The sequence below is a fragment of the Podarcis filfolensis genome, assembly GCF_964270895.1.
Source record: "Podarcis filfolensis genome assembly, chromosome: 9".
Classification (NCBI taxonomy): Eukaryota; Metazoa; Chordata; class Lepidosauria; order Squamata; family Lacertidae; genus Podarcis; species Podarcis filfolensis.
Window position 1 is genome coordinate 43,241,926 of NC_139610.1, and position 23,394 is coordinate 43,265,319.

A 23,394-nucleotide genomic window follows, 5' to 3' on the forward strand; every position below is an offset into this window, starting at 1 on the left:
TTGTACATGTCATGCCATCCTGTAGAAGCTATGCAAAACAATCTTATGCATGTTTATGCAGAATTAAATCCTGCTGAGTTAATTGAGGCCCAGATTACCATACATAGGATGGCAACTGAATGCAAGCACTCATAACACTTTTAAGAATCTATTTTGATTCATTTGAAGGTTTCCTATAAGGTTTATAGGCACGTGTTATATTACAGGCATTTAGCAGATTTTTTTGCAATGTTTTTTGTTCTCATCCCATTTCCTACTTCTTGTAGTATGACTGTTCAAATTCTATATTTTTGAGTGTGAAAAAATCATGAAGAGATGCTTTTGTATATTAAATAATTATTAATAATAATAATAATAATAAAATTTATACTCCAAATTTTTCCCCTAATGGGACTCGAGGCCACTTACATAAAAATAAGAACCACTAAAAACATAGATAAAACAACTAGCCTCTGAAGTGGAGTGAACAAAAGCCAACTAAATGAAAAATGTCATTATGTGAAATGTGTTTCTTTTATAGCTTATTTGGAAACTGGATAAATGGTTGTGGGTTCTGCACTCACCATTCTACTGAGTGGCAACAACAGAATACATTCAAGCCTAATTTCAGTGGGGGAAGGGGTCCAGGAAAGCTGCTGCAGGCAGACATGTGTACCTGGGGAAGTTGGCTTGGAACTTAAGGCCAAGCACATAAAGGGCGTTTCATAGTATCATCTAATCCAACCCACTGCAATGCAGGGATATTTTGCCCAACGCTGGGGCTTGAATCCATGACCCTGAAACAAAGAATCTCCTTTACTATGAAATTCTGTTATAAGCCAGTGCCATTTTAAAACGGAACAGAGGTACTTTCGTCACACAGAGGACTTTGCAGCAAGGTTGCAACCCTATTTTTAGTGACAAGAAAAGTGGTATATTAGCCTGGCCCACCCTTTTAATGCCAAGATGGGGGAGCAGCTCTAATTGCTCATTCAGGGGCGATGAAAACATGGTGCTCGGAGACACTACCGTTTATTTAGCCTTTACATAACAACACGCAGCTTTGCAAACGGGTTAGAGCTCGGTCCTGCCTCAAATTAACCTATATTACCATGAACCTAGCTAAACAGCACTGGCCTGTCTTGCCAGTTTATTGAGGTGCCAATATTGGTGTGTGAGCGCCTGCAGCTACTTCCTTGTAATAAGGGGAAGAAATTCTGGTGCTGCATCTTTGTGCAGGCAGAAAGAGTCCCCTTTTCCAGCCAGTATGAGGGTGGGCGTGGGAAACCTCACTTACCCATCCGTCTCAAATGCCCCCCAGGTTACATACAAAACACAGCTAAGCTCCAATTCTGCAAATACTGTAACGCCACTGGCGTCCTGGGGCGCGGTGTGCATGCATGTGGTGTGTGCGTTCCGTCGGGCAAAAGCCTCCTGCTGCAGACACATTCCAGCACCTCCCACTTCCCCAGTTCTGCAGGCCCTTCTCGTTGTCCTAGTCGAGGCTGTTCCGCTGAAGGTGAGGGGGCAGCGGGGAAGGCTCCCGCCCCCTCGCAGGTCCCCACCGCCCTGGGGGCCAGGCCAGCACGGAAAGGCTACCGCTTTGAAGAGAGCCGCAGGGCAAGCTGAGCGCACGCACGCACGCAGGCAGGGCGGAGCCGCGGCGCTTGGATTGGCCGAAGTCTCGCCTTTCGTCGCCGCCTCGCTCTTCCCCGTCTCTCCCGCGTCTCCGCCTGTCACTCTTGTCCGAACAGAAGCTCTCCAGGCTACGAGGCGAACCCTTGCGTGGCAGCCCACTCTGCGCTGCTGCCGCCGCCGCCACCACCACCACCATGCACCTCTGCAGCTTCGCGTGGCGCCCTCTGGTCCGCCGCCTCACGCAAGGGGCTGCCCCTTTCGTCCGCGGACACGGTGAGTTGGGGGGGGGGAGGAAGGGTCGCGCGCGTGGCTGCGCCGTCGAAAAAGCCCCCCCCCCCCCAGAAGCACGCCGAGGCGAGGAGCGGGGGCTGGTGACGAGCCGCGTGGCTCTGCTGGGCGAGGAGGGCGCGCAGAGGTTGAGGGCGCCGGTGTTTGCGTTGGCTGCCTGGGAAAGGAGACGCGAAGGTCACGGCGCTGAGGCAATGGAGGGGAGCCGAGAGGACGCGGCTCCTGGCGCGCAGGAGAGCCGCTTCGCGTTCGCCCAGCCCCTCGGCGCCGGCGAGACCCAGGAGGCTCTTCCTGGCGGCGGAGCAGCAGCACCAGCAGATGCATCTTAAGCCCGGGGTCGGGGGAAAAGAAAGCCACCAGAGCCCCTTGTGTTTTACTGTTTCCCCTCTGAAGTTATTTTGACTAGTGGAGAACAGGGTGGGACTGTTTACCGGAGGGGAAAAGATGACAACCAGATGACCACCAGAATCACTCCCCACCCCGGGCCAGTGTGTAAGCAGCTGACAGATATTCAGGCTAAAGGGAGAGAAAACGGCGCAGGGTGCAGTTGGAGAGGGAGAGTCCGGGAAAAATTAATAAAGGGTTGGTGATTTCCCTTCTTACTGGGCATGTGAATGTGGCTGAGGTAGCACAAACTGGCGAGAACTTGCTGATTCTGCTCATAAAATAATCCGTCCTCTATCTGCACAGTGTACGTTCTTATCCGCGAGGATCGATCTGGGCCTTTCTAGGTTAGAAAGATGGATCCTGCTAGTTAAGGACTGTACACTGGTTATACTAGCCCATATCTATGTCTAGTAGTCTGTTTTGCCCTCAGGGGATGGATTCGGATTAGCGGTGCTGCAGGTGAGATAGCCACACTGCTCTTTAATACCGAGGGTGTCAGTGGGACAGATGAGTGTGTTTGAGGATATTTTGTCCAAGCAGTATGATTTCTTCCCTGAAAGTTTTGTAAACTGGCAAGAGTCAGACTGGTGCTTCCATTGTTTGTTTATTATTAGGTTTGACAAGCATATACTTAAAATGCTAAACATACATTAATAAATGGCCTGGGCAGTGGGATAGGGGAAGGTTGTAGCCCCATTACTGACATCAAATAGGAGTGTATGGCCATATTCCACATGACTGTGCATTTTTCCTAGTTATATAATAGTATGACTTGTGTAATGTAGGAATGCAGTAGCAGAAGTTCTGTCTTGAAAGATGCCACAATTCTCCCAAAACAATGTAGTTTACATCTGCACCATTTATTGATTGAAAAAACACTACAGGAGTGCTTATATGGGGCATTGCGGTAGGGACTGTGTGATGAGGCCCTCAGGTATCTTACATTATTAATTTCAAGACAATATGGTTAGACTAGAGAAACTCTCTGGAGCAAGGGAGAAAAATCCATGTCCATCCTTTTTAAATCATTTGCATTATCATAGAATCATAGAATTGGAAGAGAACCTGAGGCTCATCTAGTTCAACCCTATCTAGTTCAATTCCTAGACACAGGAATATGCAGCTATCCCATACGGGGATCAAACCTGAAACCTTGGTGTTCTCAGCACCATGCTCTAACCAACTGATTTATCATGCCCCATTCAAAAAACAAATGAACACCTAGCTTAAACTTCATTTTGGTCAGCATATTCAAGTCCACATTAAGAATGTCTTAAAATTATATTTTCACTTTGTATTACCGGGTTATTCTGTGCCAATCATCAGGTGCAGAAACTTTTCCTGGGATTCACCTTCTCATGTGAAAGGGCATCATGTTGTTGTTATGGGGAAAGACTAGCTCAGTGGTAGAGTACATGTTTTGCATGCTGAAGATCTGAGTGTCTCCAGGTAGGACTAGGAAAGGCTCTGGACAGCATTAACAACTGCTTCTCCTGTTAATAGGTCGGTTTGATCTATTACCAATAACTTATGAAAATGCTAAGTGCAACAGTGGATTCGTATGATCCAAAGAACTATTGATCCTGTCTTTATCTTACATCATGAGATTTGTAGCTGATACATTTCTTTAAAAAGATCTCTAGATTATCTCAATTACAGCATGTTGAGCTTACTGTTTTGTTTTGTGTTTTTAGTATTATCACTAATATTATAGCTTTCATTTTTGAAGCACCTTTCCGCCAGATGTCATCTGGAAGCGTTCCTGGATCTTCAGGGGAGAACTTTATTTATTATCTGCTCGTTGCTGGTGCTGCTGCAGCAGGAGGTTTTTTAGTGAGTGCTTTCTTTACACATCTGTTTACATTGTCCCAAAACTCTCAATTCTTCTCAACAGGATAGAGAAATGATAATGTAGTCAAACCAAAATTTAAGTTGGAACTTTGCTTGCAATGTTTTCTGGTAGCAAGCTGCTGACTTTGAGACCAAAATCCTATACATACCTGCTTACCTAGAAATAATCCCCATTGCACTAATGGGTGCATTGGGTTGTGTTGCAAAATCAAGTGTTTAATCCAACATTTTACGGCAGAGGTGGGAATTTACGGCCTTCCAGATATTGCTGAACCATAACTCCCATCATTCCTGATCATTGACCATGATGGCTGATTGATGGGAACTGGAGTTCAACAACAAATGGGGAGGGACAACAAGTTGCTCACTTCTTATTTTATGGACTAAATTTATGTCTAAATTTTAAGGGAAGAAATAAGTAATGGTTGTGAGAATGCTCCATTCCAAAATAACTTTTTGATGATAAACCACTAAAGCTGGAGTCTTAACTGGGGTTGGGTGACTTGTTTCTGCTTATTGCTATAATGCAGTACTGTAATATTAATGCACATTTTCCTGTCAAAGCAGACTACGAAACTAGATTTACCCAGAAAGAAAATACTAGAACTACAGGCCAAGGCTATGCACATTTACTAGAAGTAAATCCTTCTTACTTCAATGATGACAACTTAAAGTTAATATTAGACATATCCTAAATGTCAAGGTGATTATACACAGCAATAGATGAGTTTTAGGATAGTTTTCCAATAAAAATTTTCTTGGAAATTGGAAGCAAATGTTAGTGGCAGTTCTAGTATAGTCTTCGTGTCAAAGATGGGCATTAGAAATAATAATTGTAAAGTTTGTTCGATCAATATGATGAATTCAAAGAGCCTGCAGTCTCAAGTATGTGTGTTGGTGCTGGGGACAGTTATGCTCCCCAGTCCCATGCAGCTATTTAACTTAAGATTGTATCATCCATAGCTATGGATTGTGTAACAAAACAAACCTACATAAAAAATCATGGGGAAAAGGCTGCATGAACTCATTGTCATGTATAGTTTGATGCTTACAGTGATTGTTCCTACTGACTGATCCTACCTGTTCTACCTTCTCAATATGTAAATGTAGTAAATGGACACCAAGACATTCTTCCCACCAAAGGAAATGAGCTTTGTACTACTTCCCACCACTCAGGAATGCAATATTTTAATATTTAAAAACACACACACACACACACACACACACACACACACACACACACAGAGTAAATATGTTATTCATCTCTTCTAACTAGTACCTAGGAGATTAACCAGCTGAATCGAGCATTCAGTTGTCTTTGTCTAATCTTCATTAGTTGCTACACATTTTGGCTTTGATTTTCAGAACTTGGAAATTATATCAGTAGAGCTTAATTCTAAGTAATATACGTTTGAATAGCAGTGCTTCTTTAACCATTGTTTATTGCTATCATAAGTTTTATTACAAAAATAACACTAGTCGTCAAAATGTTATCGCAAACATTGGCTAAATAAATAGTAGAAGATATGCCATAAAACTTCTTGTAAGGTTATACTATAACATTTCTACCTGTTTAAGCAAACAGAAAATAAAATACAAACAAAAGTCTTACATTGCCTTAACCTTACCTTTAATGTAGTGGAAAAAAGTAAAACTCTTTTTTTGGTTGGTTGGTAAAGTAGAATCATTTCCCCACCCTTAAATTTCAAATTTCATTTTTAGTGTGGACTTCCAGTTCTGGTTTGCATGTCATGCTGAGCCAAACCATGGCTTAGCGCAGATGTGCAAGCTTTCGGAGAGGAGATCCTTGCCCATCATTCTGCTGTTGTGCTGCGCTTATTGTAGGCCAAAAATGGCTTATCTTCTGAGTTACACCAATAAAACTCAGAGACAAGAGGAGTTAGACTCAGTTTAGTATGCCATGAGCTCAGGCCCTTGGGTTAGCTCTCTCTAGACTAACCATGAACTGAAAGCTAGGATTGTCCACTAGTTCATGGTTCATCCAGCAGAGCTAACTCATGAGCCCAGGTTCAGGGGCGTAGCCAGGGGGTGCAATAGGTGCACCTCGGGTGTCGCCACTGGGGGGGGGACACAAAATGGCAGGCGGCACTCACCGTGGGGCCTGCAGCGTGCCCGAGCCACACGCCTCTGGCGCCTGCAGACTCCACACTGTCTGCTGACTGCCTCCCCCCAGCTGTAGGGCGGCTGAGGCCCCGTGGCACCCCCCATTCCTATGGGCACCACATGCCCCATCTCATGAGTGCTGCCTGTCCCGTCCCTCTCTATGGGCACTGTGCCCCCCGTCCCACCCCCATGGGCGGTTCACCCCGCTCCTGGGCGTGCCGCCCCAGGTGCCCAAGAGGCCCCAGGTTCATATAACATACGAAACCATCGCTTAGCTGAGTGCAGCAGCAAAACAAGCAGCTGCTGCCTGAGAGCTTATACAGTACATTTTTGCTAAGCAATGGCTTGGCTTAGCGTGATATGCAAGCCAGGTCAATGTGTTGTCGCTCTCAATAGAACTTTGAATCTGACTCTAATTAATAGATCATTTCATCTGATTTTAATATTCTGAAGAGGGTTTTAATCAAATTTTAAATACTTTGATATAATTTTTATAAAGCTAGAATAGGGTGTTACAGTTTAATTTATATATTTTTATCTCTCATGTTAACCTATTAAATAAAATTTATTAACATTCCTGTGTTTGTATACATATATTCATATACTGTATTTTGGTGATAGAGTTTATATGTTTTATTAATCTTTATTTATGATCTGTGTGTGTTCTTATTTTACTCCTGGTTTGCAGTGGCTTTTGGCTATAAGCAATTACGTTTGATCGTTAATGTTTAATCTGACCCTCTTCATTAAAAAGGCTAGCCTATATATAAAAATACACACTGCGATCTCTATACATTTCACTAAAAAAAAAAAAACCCCCAATATCATGTTGGCTGAAAAACAAATCCTGGAATTTGGGAGACCTTGGAAAGTGACTTTAACGCAGTGCAAGAAGCCAACTAGTAAAAAAAGGACACTTTATCTAGTAGAGAGGAGCAAATCAGAGTATGAGTTATTTGGAGAATGCCCATTCATGTCAAAAATAAATATACGCACAACAGTGTTTCCATGTGCCTAAGAGGCCCTTTAGAAACTAGCCTTGGAGTAAGCACTAGAAAGATCTAAAAGTTGACATGCTGGATTATTTGTAGCACAGTGTTTTTGTTTTGCATTTATTGCATTTATGGAAAAGTTAGTAAAAGCTGAGAGTCTTACATGGAATATAAGAAAGACACATTCTTCATTGATTGGTGCAACTTTATTATGTTTATAAGTACAAAGAAAGTGGTAGAAGTCCACCTCCACATTATAATCTGGAATGCTATTTAGTCAATTCCCCCACTTGTCCCTTGGTCAATGATGTCACAGTTGTTTTTTCCAACCTGAACTTTATGTGAACAGTTCTGTATGGATTATTGGTTTGTTTTTTCTATCCCATGTTCTGACACTACAAGCATTCCCTAAATGGAAGTGGGTAGAGCTACAGATTATGTGGGATTTGGTTCATTTCCCCCCTTGATGATATGTATTATTTTTGCAAACTATAAAAATTAATAGGAAAAGCAAAGAACACAGTCTTGGCATATGGAGATAAGTGCAATTATTATTTTTAGGCCTACAGAACGGTTACTTCTGACAAATCCAGGTACAACGAACGTATCACTGATATGCAGCAAAGAACTGTAGGAGAATGGAAACCAAAACCGTGGCCTCCTCAGTGTAAGTTGAGAATTTATGCATTTACAAATGATACTTCAATGTTAATTGTCTTAAGGGCATTTTGTTTTGTTTTTTTAAAACAGCAAAGACAGGAGTAGGGGGGTGGAAATATAGAAGCTGCTAATCTGCTGAACTTTATGTTAGACTTTACATGGCTATGTATCAGAGTTCTGTTTAATTTAATTATTTTTGACAGGACTACAATGGTTCTAATTTAATGGCTCCTAGGTCCTAGAATATTATTGGTTGCAAGGTTTATATGCTACGTATGCATACACTGCTACTGTTACCATGGGCCTAGCCAGGATTTATGTTAGGGGGGCAGACTTTATGTTGGGGGCCCAAGAACTTCAGTTAGTTAAGTATTTTTATTGATTTACATGATGGGGGGGGGCAGCTGCCCCACTTGGCTACACCCATGATTGTTAGTTTGTTCAGATACATTTGATCATTTTGTTGCAACTAAAATGCAAAGACATTCCTGAAAGTGATTCAGTTCATGTAACACATAGTCTGGGGTTGTTGTTTTTTTAAAAATTTCATTAAGCATCACAGAGAAAAAATATAAAGCGCTGAAGGTTGAATGTTTAGTGAAAGATAACTAAATACAGACCTCATATCACTAAAATTACAAAAGTGGTTTTGTTTGAGATTATAATTCCAGTCAGTCAGGAGCTTGATGGCTCAGGAATTTCAGAAAACTCTGAATATAGCGCTCAGCTAAGTCATTGATGGGGGAAATTCCATACACAAAACCCAGGGAATTGTTCTCTAGTACTGCTTATTATAACTAAATGAGCACTGCCAAATGGCTTCCTGAAATGACTGCTTTTATGTCTATAATTTGCTTAATATTTTAAATAAATGAAAATATTTCAGTATGAAATAACTAAGAAGGTATCTAGAGGGAACTCAGTTTGAACTGTGGCTTAACTCAGGAATGAACCAACATGTTTTCACTCATACAGTTCATACTGAAGGATCATTAAGATAGTGCTGCTGAGTATATAGAAATGTGAAATTCTATTAATTAATCTCACTGAATAGTCCGTGAGTTAGGATCTGTTTCTTTGATGGAAGCTGTTTCATCTTAGGGATGAAGGAATGTTTAGAAGGCTGTGACCCTATACCCAGTTTCCTGAGAGTAAGCTCTACATAGGATGTATTTTTAAGTAGGCATGTATAGGATTGCTTAGTAAGTTAATGCAATAGTACTTCCAACACAGTTAAATTCTAAACAGTTTGCTACTGTGCATATTTATTCACAAATAAGTTTTTTGTGTGTATAGTGAGACTTATTCCCAGGGAAGTACGCAAAGGATTGCTGCCTAAGATTGCAGTCACAGAGCTAGACATTACAAATAGCTATCAGCTCAGCCACTGAATGCATCCTCAGACTACCTGGGCACTATCCACTGTTACATGAGCACGCTTCTTTTTCCTTTCCTCCTCTCTCCAGCCCCCTGTGAACCTCAAATCTTTTCTGAAGGGTCCCCTAAAACCCTCCAGGGAGTACCTGTTCCCCCAACTACTTCTGTTCTCTGAAAAATGTGCACTGTTGGATCTCACCCAACACATGTAGCTGTTTTTCTTTTCCCTACCTAGACGCAATGAATGCAATCAAATTGCATTTACCTGACCTGGTTTTTCTCCCACCCCCTTTTAAACATTTATATTGAATAATACGTTTGGGTTTTGAAAACCATTAATTCATATGTTACATGCTATTTTTCTCTCTTCCTGTCTTTCTGCCTTCTTTTCATGTGCCTTGTTATGAGAAGAATGCAGGGTATTTGATATTCCTCCTTCCCTGGCCCTTTATTGCCTTTCATAAATGACCTTACCTCCATCTAAATTGTATGCTTAAATTATCTTAACAAGTGAAACATTCAGAAAAGCAAGTATTATATTTCCCTCAAGTTTTTAAATATTGTGATGCCTTTCAAATTCACCTATGATTTGGAAAACCCATAACTTGTTCTATACTTTACTAAAAAAATAGACAAAACCTCTAACCTCTCAGCAGAAGACTTTAGGCTACTTCACACGTAATATATTTTCAGCTGTACACCTATAATGTGTTAAGTGTACACTCAAAATTGTAAAATGTATGTGACAAACATGGGTACCACAGAAAAAATACTGCATGCCTTAGCTTCCTGTTAGGTGTGCACTCAAAGGCAAACCCATGATTTTTTGTCATGAACCAGCTCTTTGACATTGAACTGAATAGGGAAATGTTAATAGAAATAACCTGCAAAATTCCAAAATGGTGTTTATAGTGTATGCTAACGTTCCAGTTTTTGCAATTTTCTGAGTGTGTTCATGCAATTTCTTGTTCCAATTTCTGTTTCCTTCTCTTAATCTTGTTTCTGATCTCCTTTGCTGTATTAATCTTTCTTTCACTAGAAAGGTTGTATTTAAATCTTTCTAATTGTTCCTCTGCTTTTACACTTTCAGAATAAAATACAAAGGAAATCTTTCCAAAACCGAGGAATTAATTTTTTTAAGGACAGTCCATCGTTGTATACCTCGCAGCCAAACTTGAGAAAACCATCTCTTATAGAACTCCATTTTTGTGAGAACACTCCCCAATAATTATATCTTTTCAAGGCCAAGATAAAACACAACTTAAATACATGCTATAGAAGATAACTTGGCACTCTTAAGACACTGGCTGTTTTGAATTAATACACTTGTAATTGACTGTCCAATAAAGGGTCCTGAACACTTATCTTGCTTGTCAATCTGTGTTTTGTGTGAACAGGTTAGTTTTCTAGAAATTTGTTATATCCCATAGAGGGACACAGTTGGGTAGTATGGTCTCTGTTTTAGCAGGAAAAAGAGGAGCTGGATCTGTTTAAAAGTCAATTTATTCAAGTCTTAAAGACACACTGCTGTACCAATACATAAGAGAATGATGTGACATACACAAAAAACTTAAAATAATTGTCTCTATTCATGTTACTATCAAAGTTAAACAAAATACCTACTTCTCAGTACAAACTTAGATAATATTTGGATGTTTTGATCACACCAAATAATTAATTATGTTCTTTGTAGCCAATCATTATTAAACCTGACAGTGTCTCTCTCCCTTTGTTCACATACCTATCTTTGCATGTCATTGTCTGTTAATTTCTCCTCAGCTTTGTTTGCCAGTTGGGCTGCTGTCTGTCAGCTAACAAAGCTTGTGGGTCACTGTTCTCATCTGTGTGATGCTGGTGCCTGTTCAATTACATCTTCATTTCCATGCCTTCTTACCTAGAATGTTACAATCCCTGTTTGAAAACATGTCCTTGGGTTTCTAGGCTGGGGTGTGCATTTCTGTTTCAGTGGACTTCAGCATTTATTGCAAAAAGACGGATAATAATGGAATCGCAATTCATGAACGGGGGAAAGCTGGGCTCACAAATAGCACTTGTCTTATTCCTGCATTTTGGTCTTATTCCTGCATTTTGGTATTTTTGACGTTTGCAGCAGTTTAAAAATTCACATCAAACCTACAATTTATTTCTTATTTCTATACTGCTTGCTTGGAAAAAAACAAAAACCCTCAAAGTGGTTGGCTCGCGATCTACTTCAGTAGAAGGAATGTGCAGAGCCGTTTCCTCCAGGTGAAAAGGACAGAGAATTTATTGCATTTCAGGAACTTCAAGTATGACAATACTGTTCCTGCATACACAAACTGCTCTTTCATCCAGGTGATAGTATAGTTTGACCTGTGGCCTGAGCAGATTTGCTTTTGCTGTTTCTTAGTTTGCAGCTCTATAGCATGATGCTATGCTCCACAGCAGCTTCTAAACATAGCAGCCTATTAAGGTTGGCTTTAATAATATCATTCATATATTAAACATATAATACAAACATGAACTGAGCCTCTTTTCAATGGCATCCTTGCCATTTCCCTCCCGATGGCTGCAGTCTTTAACTGCTGTACATTTATAATTCTCTGTTATCGTAGCATGTTTCTGTTTGTTTTGTTATGTACTTCATAGTAATCCTTTGCTTCATGCTATATATTCTTTCCACATATTAACAAGGTAACAGGCTAACCTGTTTCACATTGCATGTTTGTGCTTCATGATTTCTCTGTTATGTTAAATGAAGCCTTAGAAAACGATGAAACAGAAGCAAACGAAACTACTGATGCAAGTGAGGAAGTAAAGGATGCAGTTGAAGAAGAGACTGCAGCAGTAACTACTGGTGAATCGGAAGTGCAAAATGAAAAGCGCACTGAATCTGCAGAAGCACAGAGAGAAGATGAATCGCCTGTTGAAGAGGCATCCTCTGGTGTGCAAGAAGAGCAAGATGCTCCTTCCAGCTCAGAGGCAGCCCAAACGCAAGGTTAACATTACAAATGGAAATCTGTAGGCATTTTACCTTGTATCACAGGAAGCACTGCTTTGCTCGCGTTAACATAGTATTCCACACAGAATAAACTTGTATTTTAAAACCTTAATTGAATTTTAATATAAATGAGATATGATTTCAGCTGCAGTTTCCAAGTTTAATTCATGCAACTTATTTTAGGTAGTTTGTTGCAAAATATTTCTGGAAGAAGGAGCCCTAATTTGCCATTTGTGGTAGAAGGCTCCTGATTTTGTCCAGAAGAAATAGCTGAACATGCCTAGAGTGTGTTATAAATAGAATTGAGTGCAGTTCAGTGTGCTCTTTCTCTCCTAAATGCACAAGCTGTAAGATGTGTAGAGAGGCATTTTGGCCCATTAGAAATATATTTACTATTACAAAATCTTGTGTGGTTTTCTGCTGCTGCCAAATCCATTGCATTTCTGAATATATTTTTTTTTAAAAAACAACATTATTATTATTTTTGGCGTGTTTCCAAAACCATCCATTATTTGGAGGGTTGTATTCAATGCTTCTCTCACTCAGGGTGGATACTTTGAAACGAATGAACCCAAGTTAAACATGTCCATTAACATCAATGTTTCTACTCTGAGTAGAGACAAGCAGAGAATACCACCTATAATTTTGAGTGCTTTTCAGACTTCATTATGTGAAGAATGAGAATGTGATTTCTGATTAGCCCTAAAAACAATGACCAAATAAGACCATTCCAAAATAATTTTGATGGCTGCGATCCAGGAAGTGAGTAACATGAATGCTTTCTAGGCTCTGTTTCATTGCTGGCCATGGAAATATATTTCCTTGCAACTCTTTGTCTTATGTAGTGGACAGTGGAACCTGACACTGTTCAGCATTCTCTTAATCACAGATAATGCCTTCAGCATTAAACTGGTAAAAACTAGATGAATAAAACATAGGCCTTTATTAGGAAGGGCTCTATAGTACCAACACACCCCTTAGTCATCTGATTTGTATCCATCATTAAGTAATTTGTAACGTGAGTTCAGTTTTGGCATTGCTGGTGATGTTGCAGTTAAAAAGACCTGATCTTAAATGATTTATAGAAGCAAGCCTTACTTGGACAAGTCACTCTTGCCAGAGGGAAGGGGATGGGGAGGTGATTTTTGCAAAGACCCAAAGCACTCTGTACCTTCCCAAAATCTGTTTTGGAGGTTTTTAGGGGTCCTCTGGAAGGGTATGGAAATTGGCTTCGGAGACCGCAGAAAGAATTGGAATGGGTGGAGCTTAGAGGAGAAGGATTTAAATCCCCACTTGGCTATGAAGCACACTGGGTGACCTTGGGCCAGCTACTCCCTCTCAGCCTAACCTACTTCACAGGGTTGTTGTTGGGGGGATTAAATGGGGAGGGGGAGAACCATGTATGCCACCTAGAGCGCCTTGGAGAAAAGGGTGGGATATAAATGCAATACATAAATTACAATTTTTTATTAAAAAACAACAACACAACCTTCCTGCGGTAGAAATTCCCAACCAAACTTCCAAGTCTGTTTGGGACTTTTTACATTCTTGCAACATAACTGTCCCATTTTATGTAAATAACTGCATTATATTTATCTAGCTAGCTTAGTTTTGTTTATCAATAACTAACTGGGATGTCAAGTTTTCCACAGCCATGAAGCTTGAAATGCTGTGAACGGGGCAAGCCAACTGAACTCCAGACCTTATAGATGGAAATAATTGTCTGCTACTGTATTGTCTGCTTTCCCTTGGCTTCATGAGAATGCCAATTTGGCTTCCCAGAAATAGCTCTGTGTGCATAATGTGCACACACTGCTATTTCCGAAGCTGAAGAGAATGGGATAAAAACACTGATATAATGAGATGCAATACAATTAAATATAAGCAATACTAGTGAAAACCACGAGCAGAGTTGGAGAAATTCCAGTTTTAATGTGTAAAAGTACTCAAGTTGGCACAATAAACTTAATTTTGTTTTTTAACATAGGTGATTTCCATTACTGTATCTCCAAATGGAACTGCTAAATTCATTCAAGAACATTAGGAGATCAGATAGAAATATAGCTGCTTTATTTCAGCTGCAAAATAAAGGGGTTCTCAAATTTTCCTTACAACACTTCAACTTTTGAGGGGGAAGCACCTTTCCCCACACATATAGTTGGAAAAACAATTAGTAAGCACAGTCATAATGTAGTATTGCACTGAAATATTTTGTATTAACAGAATTGAAGATTTGAATTCCTAATTAAGATCATTTTCACATGGAATAATGATACAGGGAAACAGAATTCTGAAATCTGTGTCTTGCCTACCTCTTAATAAAGGATTTTGTTTTACAATTTTTGTTTGCATTCTTGTGAAACCTGTAGTGGTTCCTTGAATTATGTTTATGTCTATTATGTTTCTACAGATACCAGTATCTACTAAAAACTATTTTTGTAATAGGATAATATTTAGTATGGTGTCACACAATGAAAGGGTGCAGTTCTATAAATGTATGCATATGGGTACCCAAGGAAACTTTGCAGTATCTATTGCAGTCTTCCACACAGCTTTAATAGGCTAACCGTTTTCAGTTTGAAATTGGCTTGCCTGTTGAATAGTGTAGAAATTGTAGATACCTCTGCTACAAACATGGTTCTGACCCAAGTCTAGCATCAGAGGTTGTCAGAACTGGGCATCTGTTGGACTCATGTGACACCATGTGACATCCTGCCACTCACAAAGTTTTTTTAAATAATAGTTGAGTTTTTATAATTCATGCTATTATCAAGTTTGACTAACAGCAAACTGCAACGAAAGTACCCCGAGATTCACAAGCCAACCTTTTTGGTCCCGATTTGTTGAGCTGAACAGTGTTAGTGAATTTGGTCCAGAAACTAGTCAACGTTTAGTATTAAGTCCAGTTTTCAATGTTTGTCTGTGTGTAATGTGTAATGTGTATGGGGTATGTGCAGATGACAACGAAACCTTAGAGCCTGCCATGATACATTCTATTTAATATAAGCAGGCAGTTTTGTAGGATTCCATTGCATATGGAGGATGGCACACAAAGGCAGAGAAAAAGCAACCAGTTCAGAATTCTAGAGCAACACTTACTGGTAATTAAAATGTGTTTAACATGCATCCTTCTTAAGTTAGTCTAACGCACCAGAGATGCTATTGTTTCTTTCATGCTACATTTGCCTTGAGAATTAGGGTTATCTTACTTCATTTTGGTAATGACTGATAAGCAGCCCATATGCCTTTGCTAATTGTTTGCTTTTCCTTTTTTCTTTTAATTCACATTTAAATGTTCATGGAGCATTAATAATTCACTTCCATTAATATAGTAAAAGAAAAATGCATGCATTGATATTGCCATTTACTCGAAGATTCATATGTCTTTAATTGAAATATTTAAAAGGATTTCGCAGGCTGAACTTTTATCCCCACTCAGACTTAACTGTAATGGACAGAAATGTCTTTTGTGAATCCCAAACATCAATTAGTTACTATGTATTTTAGACTTTGGCACTTCTACTTTCTTCAGATTATTTGCAGAGTAGGGCTCAATGGCAAATGCAGGCAGAGCGGCTATGCTTTGCAACACAACTGTTGACAGTACAAAGGTCCTGCTATTAGTTTTAAAATACCATTTGTCAGAGCATTCAGTGGGTTTTAGTTTTAGTCATAACTGTGGCATTTTAAATAAACATGTGCCATGGATGTTAAAGTTAACTAACAATCTACTGAAGATGAATATTACGGCTCTTTGTCATAAGGAAATAAAACTACAGACGTCTTGTACACATGTGCTCCAACTGTCCCATACCAACCCTTCCTTCTCTAATTATTGATATGCCACTTTTGAACTTCACAGTTCCCAAATCAATTCTCACAATTAAAAAATCCACAAGACAACCCTCCAAAGTAGGGACCTCCCTTGCTTAACAAATGAGGTATCTCCAGTTGCTACATGCCTCACTTTTGAAGGTGGGGGCACCCAGAGAAGAGGCTCTTCTGCAGATCTTAACAACTGAATAGATACTGAAACCTGTAGATTAAGAGTTACGTTGGAAATATTGACCTGAGAATTTGTGTCTGTGTGTATTTGCAGGGGGACTTGTTTATAATAAAATCCAACATGGTTTATAGGAGTTTTAAAGATGAAGTCAAGAACCTGTGGCTCTCTATTAAGAATGTAAGAGCCTGTTGGATCTAGTCCAGCATCCTCTTCTCAAAGTAGTCAACCAGATGCCCATGGGAAATCCACAAGCAGAGTGCAACGGCACTGTCCAGATTATGTTGGATTGTGGTGATATTTAGACATACTGGCTGGGGCTGATGGGAGTTGGAATCCCTCAACATCTTGAAGGTAATGGGTTCTCAGGATCCAGCTCCTCAGGCCTCACTGATGCGATCCAAAGGAAAGCAGAGCAATATGTTCGGAACCAGCTTGACTGCAGGAGTTGCTGGAAGGCGTCATCCAACCATGTTAGGGACTCCACTCTGGATTCCTGTAGGGTTTACTCCTTAGCCTTTTTCTTCTCCTGAAGATGTCCCACAAGGCAGCAGAGGTTTTGGATCAGAGCTTTCCTTCTCTTAGATGGGCTACCTTCCCAAGTTGATGAGCCCCATCTGCCCTTCACTTCCCTCATAGCACATGCAGAAACCACCTTCTTGACCATTGGACCTACTATTGGTCTCATCCGCTCAATCTGCTGGAACCTGTCTTTGCATGCATAGGAAGTTCTTAACTCACTGAGTGTTTGAGATCCATTGGCTACTCTCACCTGGTTTAACTGGCCAGTCAAAGCCATTTCCTGGGGTGTGGCTACTGTCACATGCTGACAGCTTCTAGGAGCCACAGGTGAGAGCTGAGTGCAGGGTAGGGACCAAAGCTGGAGAAACCACCCCAGAAGGAGCATGACATGTCCCTCACCAGAGGTACTACCCCTCCCCTAAAACCCCATACACCCCTACCTGTGAGTAAGCTTAATTTAATTCAGTCACACTTCTAAGTAGACATGGAGGGCTCTGTTGGTGCTGATCTTGAATAACTTTAGACATTGGATGCCACTAGTCACAGCTTTCCGCCCCTGGCAACATATGGAAATATTATTCCCTTGAATATGACTTTATTAAAATAATGTAAACTATGCAGAAAGTTCAAATTTGAAAATAGTCTTTTAAATACAAGCAAGACCCTAAATGTCATACTTGACAATGGCAATGCAACAGCTTGTGTGCTTATATGTTAAAATTACTGTGCGTTACTCAGTACCACTGATTTAACATGCACAATTTAAGAGATGAATTAAATTGCAGTGGACTCCAGCTTTTGATCATGCTGGTCCACAGCTCCAGGCAAATTCCAAGTTGTGTTATGCTAGCCATCTGCTATTCTTTTAGCTCCATAGTTTTTAGAAAGAAGTATCTTCAGAAGTATTTGAATGTGACATTCTGCATTAGAGCGAACAATGTCTTGATGGCTGGGTTAGCTAATAGAATAGTTCATTAAATGAAAGATGAAGTTCATAGAGAACTAAACAAGTCTCATTCACAGAGATTACTTTGTTTTCTTAACACAGTTCAAGAGACTTAGGCAGTGTAAATAGTTCATTGTACATGTTTCTGGGGAACAAGTTCTTCCTCACGTAAATGCAACAACCTATTTCTAACATAAGCATAAAAAATAAATATTTATTATTCCCATGCTGTTTTTCATAAGAATTTTCAATGGCCTGTCACCCCAAAATACCCTTTTCATGCTGGTGGGAGGCAAGTCTGGGTAAGCCACCCGGTGCATGGGAATAACTATGGACTTGGAAATTACTTTTGAGCAAACATTTACAGCAGTATGCTGTAACTGAGTCAGAATGAAAGACATATAACCAAGTTAGTAGCTGGAACATATCTGAGAGTGACTAGGGGTGGTGTGAAAAGAGGACTCTTTCCTTCAGACGTTATTTTGTTGTAGTCTGGCCACTGCATCTAAAACCCTGTTGCAGGGTTGCTTTGCTGAAAAAGTCTGTTTTCTCTTGCCATTCATTGACCCTCTTCCAACAGTTGCTTGTCTCTCCACCTCCCATTTCATGCTTCAACTGGTTCATGATCCAGACTGATTTGACAGGTCATGAGCCATGGCGCAACTGGAATCTTTAGAACTTGCAAGAAGGCTCACAGCCCTCTCTTTTTTACATATTTTTGCTCTATCCCATTATATGAGCAGGGGAGACACTATACAGTCCTACATATTATGTTTATAATGCAATGCAATACTAATAATACTTTAATCAAAAGGAAGTCCCACTGAACGCAATGTGGCTTACTCCCCAGTAAGTGTACTTGAGATGCAGCCTGGCATTACAGCCTGGTTAGGCTCCACCACCCATTATTTGCCTCGGCATTTGAGCCCAATGTCAGTGTTGGAATGAGACAATAAGAGAAAGCAGAGGAGGTAGCATAAGAAGAGAAAGACAGTACAAAGAATTAATTTTTTTATGAAGAAAGTAAAGGATGTGTACACACTCCCATTTATTCCATCCAGTGTGCTCCTACTGCTAGTTTTGAAAGTGGTATGCACCCATTAGCCACAATCCACATCTATCCTCTTGTTTCTTATGGAATACTGTGTTTGGATGCCATTTTCCCCAAAACAGCTTTGATCCCAATTGAGATAAGGAACAACCTTGCTGCGTTTCAGTACAGTAATATGTACACAAACTGGTTCTACTTCTCAGCCATGGCATTTGTCCTATCATTCTACCCAGATCCTTGTTGCTGTGTGTCCAAGCCCCTATTCAGTGACTGCATTTTAATAAAAATAAACCAAAAAAAAAGGTGAGAGACCATCCCTGTGTTCTATATCTTGCCTAGTTTGGCCTTGAGTAAGCAGTGATTGATTGGCTGTAACAGGCTTGAAAAATGGATGCTTGTTCCACCATACTACTCTGGATCCAGGGAGAAGAGGAACACAATATGGGCATTTTCCTGTCTTCACTCCCACTATTGACTGGGCTTAACATGGGCCTGTAAAGACTGGAAAGGACCACCACAAATAGTCATTTGGAATTCCTACAAAGTATTGCAAATAAGCAGGGAGGGGCCTATGGGCTGATGCTGAACATGCCTCTATTATGACCTCACAACAGTATAGTGGTACCTCAGGTTAAGTACTTAATTCGTTCTGGATCCGTTCTTAACCTGAAACTGTACTTAACCTGAAGCACCACTTTAGCTAATGGGGCCTCCTGCTGCCGCCGGAGCACAATTTCTGTTCTCATCCTGAAGCAAAGTTCTTAACCTGAGGTAATATTTCTGGGTTAGCAGAGTCTGTAACCTGAAGCATATGTAACCTGAGGTACCACTGTAATTACAAATATTTCTTGTGAATAGGATGGCACATTATAATTTACTGGGAAATTATCTTTTCCTCCCTGATACAACTACATGCCTTGTTCCAATATAAGACAGTAAAAGCAGATCTCTCAATAGAGGCAAGATTATTCTGACCAAGTGTTTTCTTGAATGCAGAAAAGATCTCTGCAGTAAGTCCTATTGGCTTTAACATAATTGATTTTTAAGTAAAGGTGCTGAGAATGACAGTTTTTGCTCTGGTTACCTATAACAGAGCCATTTATCAAAACATAGCTGGGCTTTAAAAGGAATATATAATGTTCAGTCTACAAGGAATACACTCTTGGAAAGATTACAGTACCTCCCTTAGGGCACATTCATGGCAATTTACTATTTCCTTTTGCTTTCAAATGTAATATCCTGTAGATAACCTGTTACTAACTCAGAACAGAATAATGTGATCATACTGCAGCTAGCCCACTGTCGTCTTCATCAGTGTTTTGCTGACATATCTCATTTTCCTGGTTTTGAGCATTCTTTATTAGTTTGACAGTGCATGTTGGCCAACACACTTAATGTTATTCCGATGTTGTGTTCGCATCTGTCATGTCATGATTTTTGGAGATGGTCTGAAAGAATTTGTGCTTCAGATCCCTGTTTTGTACAATCCAGTAGTGCATCTGGGATCTTTAAAATGCTATTCATGAATAAGAAGGGTGGTTTCCTGATGGACTGGAGGTGCCTCTATGCCTTGGATCTGTGTGGTTGTATCATAAAGCAAAGGTACTGTGATTTCCATGAATAACAGCTTTAAGTAGGCAGTAGAATTTTGTATCCTTGTAATAATCACAAAGATTCATCAGTGAACAATTTAACAATTCATATATTAAATGAAGCGTTAATTTCTTTTGGAAATCGCTGATAAAAATTCCAGTAGAGGAGTATACCGACCTTGGCACTAGTGGCAAACATGCTTTGTGTAGATTATTACTTCAGTTCAGAACTACGTACTATTGTCAGTTTGCATCAAGTTGTTAACATCCATATAGTTTCACCTTTCGGACGGAGTAAGCCTTTTTTTCATTAACTGCCATTGGGATTATGGCCTTATTCAGGACCATGAACACATTGTTAAGGTTCAGAATGCGCTGAAGAGAGATATCTCAAATCTTATTTTCCCCCCAGAATCTGAACTAGCTTGAAGTAAAGCCTGTACAGTGGTACCTCAGGTTAAGTACTTAATTCGTTCCGGAGGTCTGTTCTTAACCTGAAACTGTTCTTAACCTGAAGCACCACTTTAGCTAATGGGGCCTCCTGCTGCCGCCGCGTCGCCGGAGCACGATTTCTGTTCTCATCCTGGAGCGAAATTCTTAACCAGACGTACTATTTCTGGGTTAGCGGAGTCTGTAACCTGAAGCGTATGTAACCCGAGGTACCACTGTACAGTCATACCTTGGGTTGAATATGCTTCGAGTTGAGTGCGTTTGAGTTGCGCTCTGTGGCAACCCAGAAGTAACGGAGCGCGTTACTTCCGGGTTTCGCCGCTTGCGCATACGCTCAAAATGACGTTACACGCATGCGCAGAAGCGGCGAAAAGTGGCGCGTGCGTGCGTAGACGTGCCATCACTAGTTACATTTGCTTCTAGATGCGAATGGGGCTCCGGAACGGATCCCGCTTGTATCTAGAGGTACCACTGTATTGGCATTAAGAAGGTAGTTTTCTACTAAAGAAACACTCTTTTAAAAACATACATACACAACTAAAGGAGCGAGATCACTTCAAATTAGGTTGATATATTTACCCAACAGATTGGATTCCACACCTCTGCAAATTCACCCTCCGCTCATTGGTTGAACGGTTATACTTGGGAAGGGGAAACTTACACAAGGCCTAAGAGCAGAAAGGGCTGTGAAGAGCAAGGAGCATGGGGAGGCAGGGACATACAGACCAGGGAGTGAAGAGGACAGGAAGAGAGGAAACCAGGCTGTGTGATCTGTAACACATCCTCAAAGAATTGTGGGCACTACAGTGGATTCACAGACTTACAATTCCCAGCAATTCATAGCAAACCATGGTACCCAGAATTCTTTGAGGGAAAGAATGTGCTTCAAATGTACTTCAAAGGTATGCTGTGTGTGTGAAGGTGCAGTCTAGGAACAGAAGGGCTTTATGGTGTTGATGCTGTAGAGCACTCAAAAGAGTCAAAATTTCCATTTCTGGTTTCTAGTTATATGGTTTTTTATACCTCTTTCCCGCTATAACACAGCATACACATTTCTTCCTACTTGCTTTATTTATTCCCTTAGTTTTCTGTCTCACTCACTTTTCTTCTGTATGGGACCTAAGGTGACATTCATGTGGTTCCCAGGAAATCTCCCATCCAAACACCGACTAGATCCAGACCTGCTTCATTTCAGCAAGGTAGTAGCCTCAGATGCCTTCAGAGTTCAACCTTGGGACCCAGTACAGACGTTTCTGAAGCATTCTGTTGCAATGTTTAAGATGATTGACCAAGTGCACTATTTTTTAATAATTTATATACCGCTTATGTGTCAAAATGGCTTCTTCAGCGGTTTACAACTGTAAAATTATTACATAATTAAAACACAAATCCACTGGGCATTAAAACATTCTTAATTAAAACATATAATAAAACAATAAATAAAAAAGCATACCGTTAAAATAAAAGCAGAAGCTTACCTCAGGGGAATGATTACTTAAACAGGAGTACCTTCAGAAGCTGGAAGAATGGCAACCATGATGGGGCTTTTCCTATTTCAGGAGGGGGGACATTCCAAACCAGTAAAGGAGCATATACAGCTGCCTTATACTGAATCAGCTCAGCCAGGATTCTCTTCCAGTCTTTTCTGGGAGTGCCAAGGATTGAAACAGAGACCTTCTGCATGCAGGCAGATATTCTACCACTGAGCTACATCCCTTGCCACCAGAAAAAAGCCTCCCTCTGTATTATCGCAAACCAATAATCTGAACTGGATTCTGTTAGCTGATCATTGTGCCTTTTATCTAGAGTTTTGTATGCAAGTAGCAGAAACTTAAAATTGGCTTGGTGACTAACTGGCAGCCAGTTGCTTTGAGTGTAGTGACATGTGTCAAACAGAAGGGGGCACTAAGTCAAAATCTGTAAGGTTGCTGGAAGCTCTTGAACTAAAACAAACAAACATACAACTAGCAACAGATCTAACATTAAACAACAACATATACGGGATCACTTAATGTACTTTTCTTTCAATGGAAAATAGTGGCTTTATTAAATATATTTTAAAGGAAGCACAGTTCTTTCGAACAGTAAACTGGAATGATTTGCAACGTAACTGGTTGGTCATAATTTTGTTCTGTTTTATTGGGCAAGAGTCCAAACGGGGGCAACTTTACCTTCAAAAACCCATTTACGATTCAGATAATAATCCAACACCTGGATAAGAAGTGTTCTGATGTTCCCCCAGGCACAAATCACCACAGTTGTAAACTTTTCCACTCAGTGTTCAAAACTCCCATTGTTCTTTGCACATTTTGCGACAAGGAATTTCATTAGCGCAAGCAGTTTCTGAGCTCTGGGTGCAGTAATGTGCCTAAGATTTCAAATTAAAACTGCAGAGTGGAAGGAAAGAAGGATCTTTTTCTTCCTCCCCACTTCCAGCTACTCTCTGAAGAAGAGACCCTTTTAAGAATATTAGGGGGGAAGGCAAGGGAAAGACTAGACCATGTGAAAAATGAACATAATATTTTAGCTGAAGTTCATTCATTTTCAGCTTTGT

General features: G+C 40.4%; 1 protein-coding gene across 1 annotated transcript; it reads left to right on the plus strand.

Moving 5' to 3' along the window:
• Positions 1 to 1,439: 1,439 nt before the first annotated feature.
• MGARP (mitochondria localized glutamic acid rich protein) lies at positions 1,440 to 14,615 on the plus strand. Its single transcript, XM_083571984.1, has 4 exons — positions 1,440 to 1,890; positions 4,022 to 4,125; positions 7,821 to 7,926; positions 12,037 to 14,615. The coding sequence occupies exons 1-4, from the start codon at positions 1,812 to 1,814 to the stop codon at positions 12,276 to 12,278; spliced, it is 531 nt and encodes a 176-aa protein (XP_083428110.1). The 5' UTR covers positions 1,440 to 1,811; the 3' UTR covers positions 12,279 to 14,615.
• Positions 14,616 to 23,394: the final 8,779 nt, after the last annotated feature.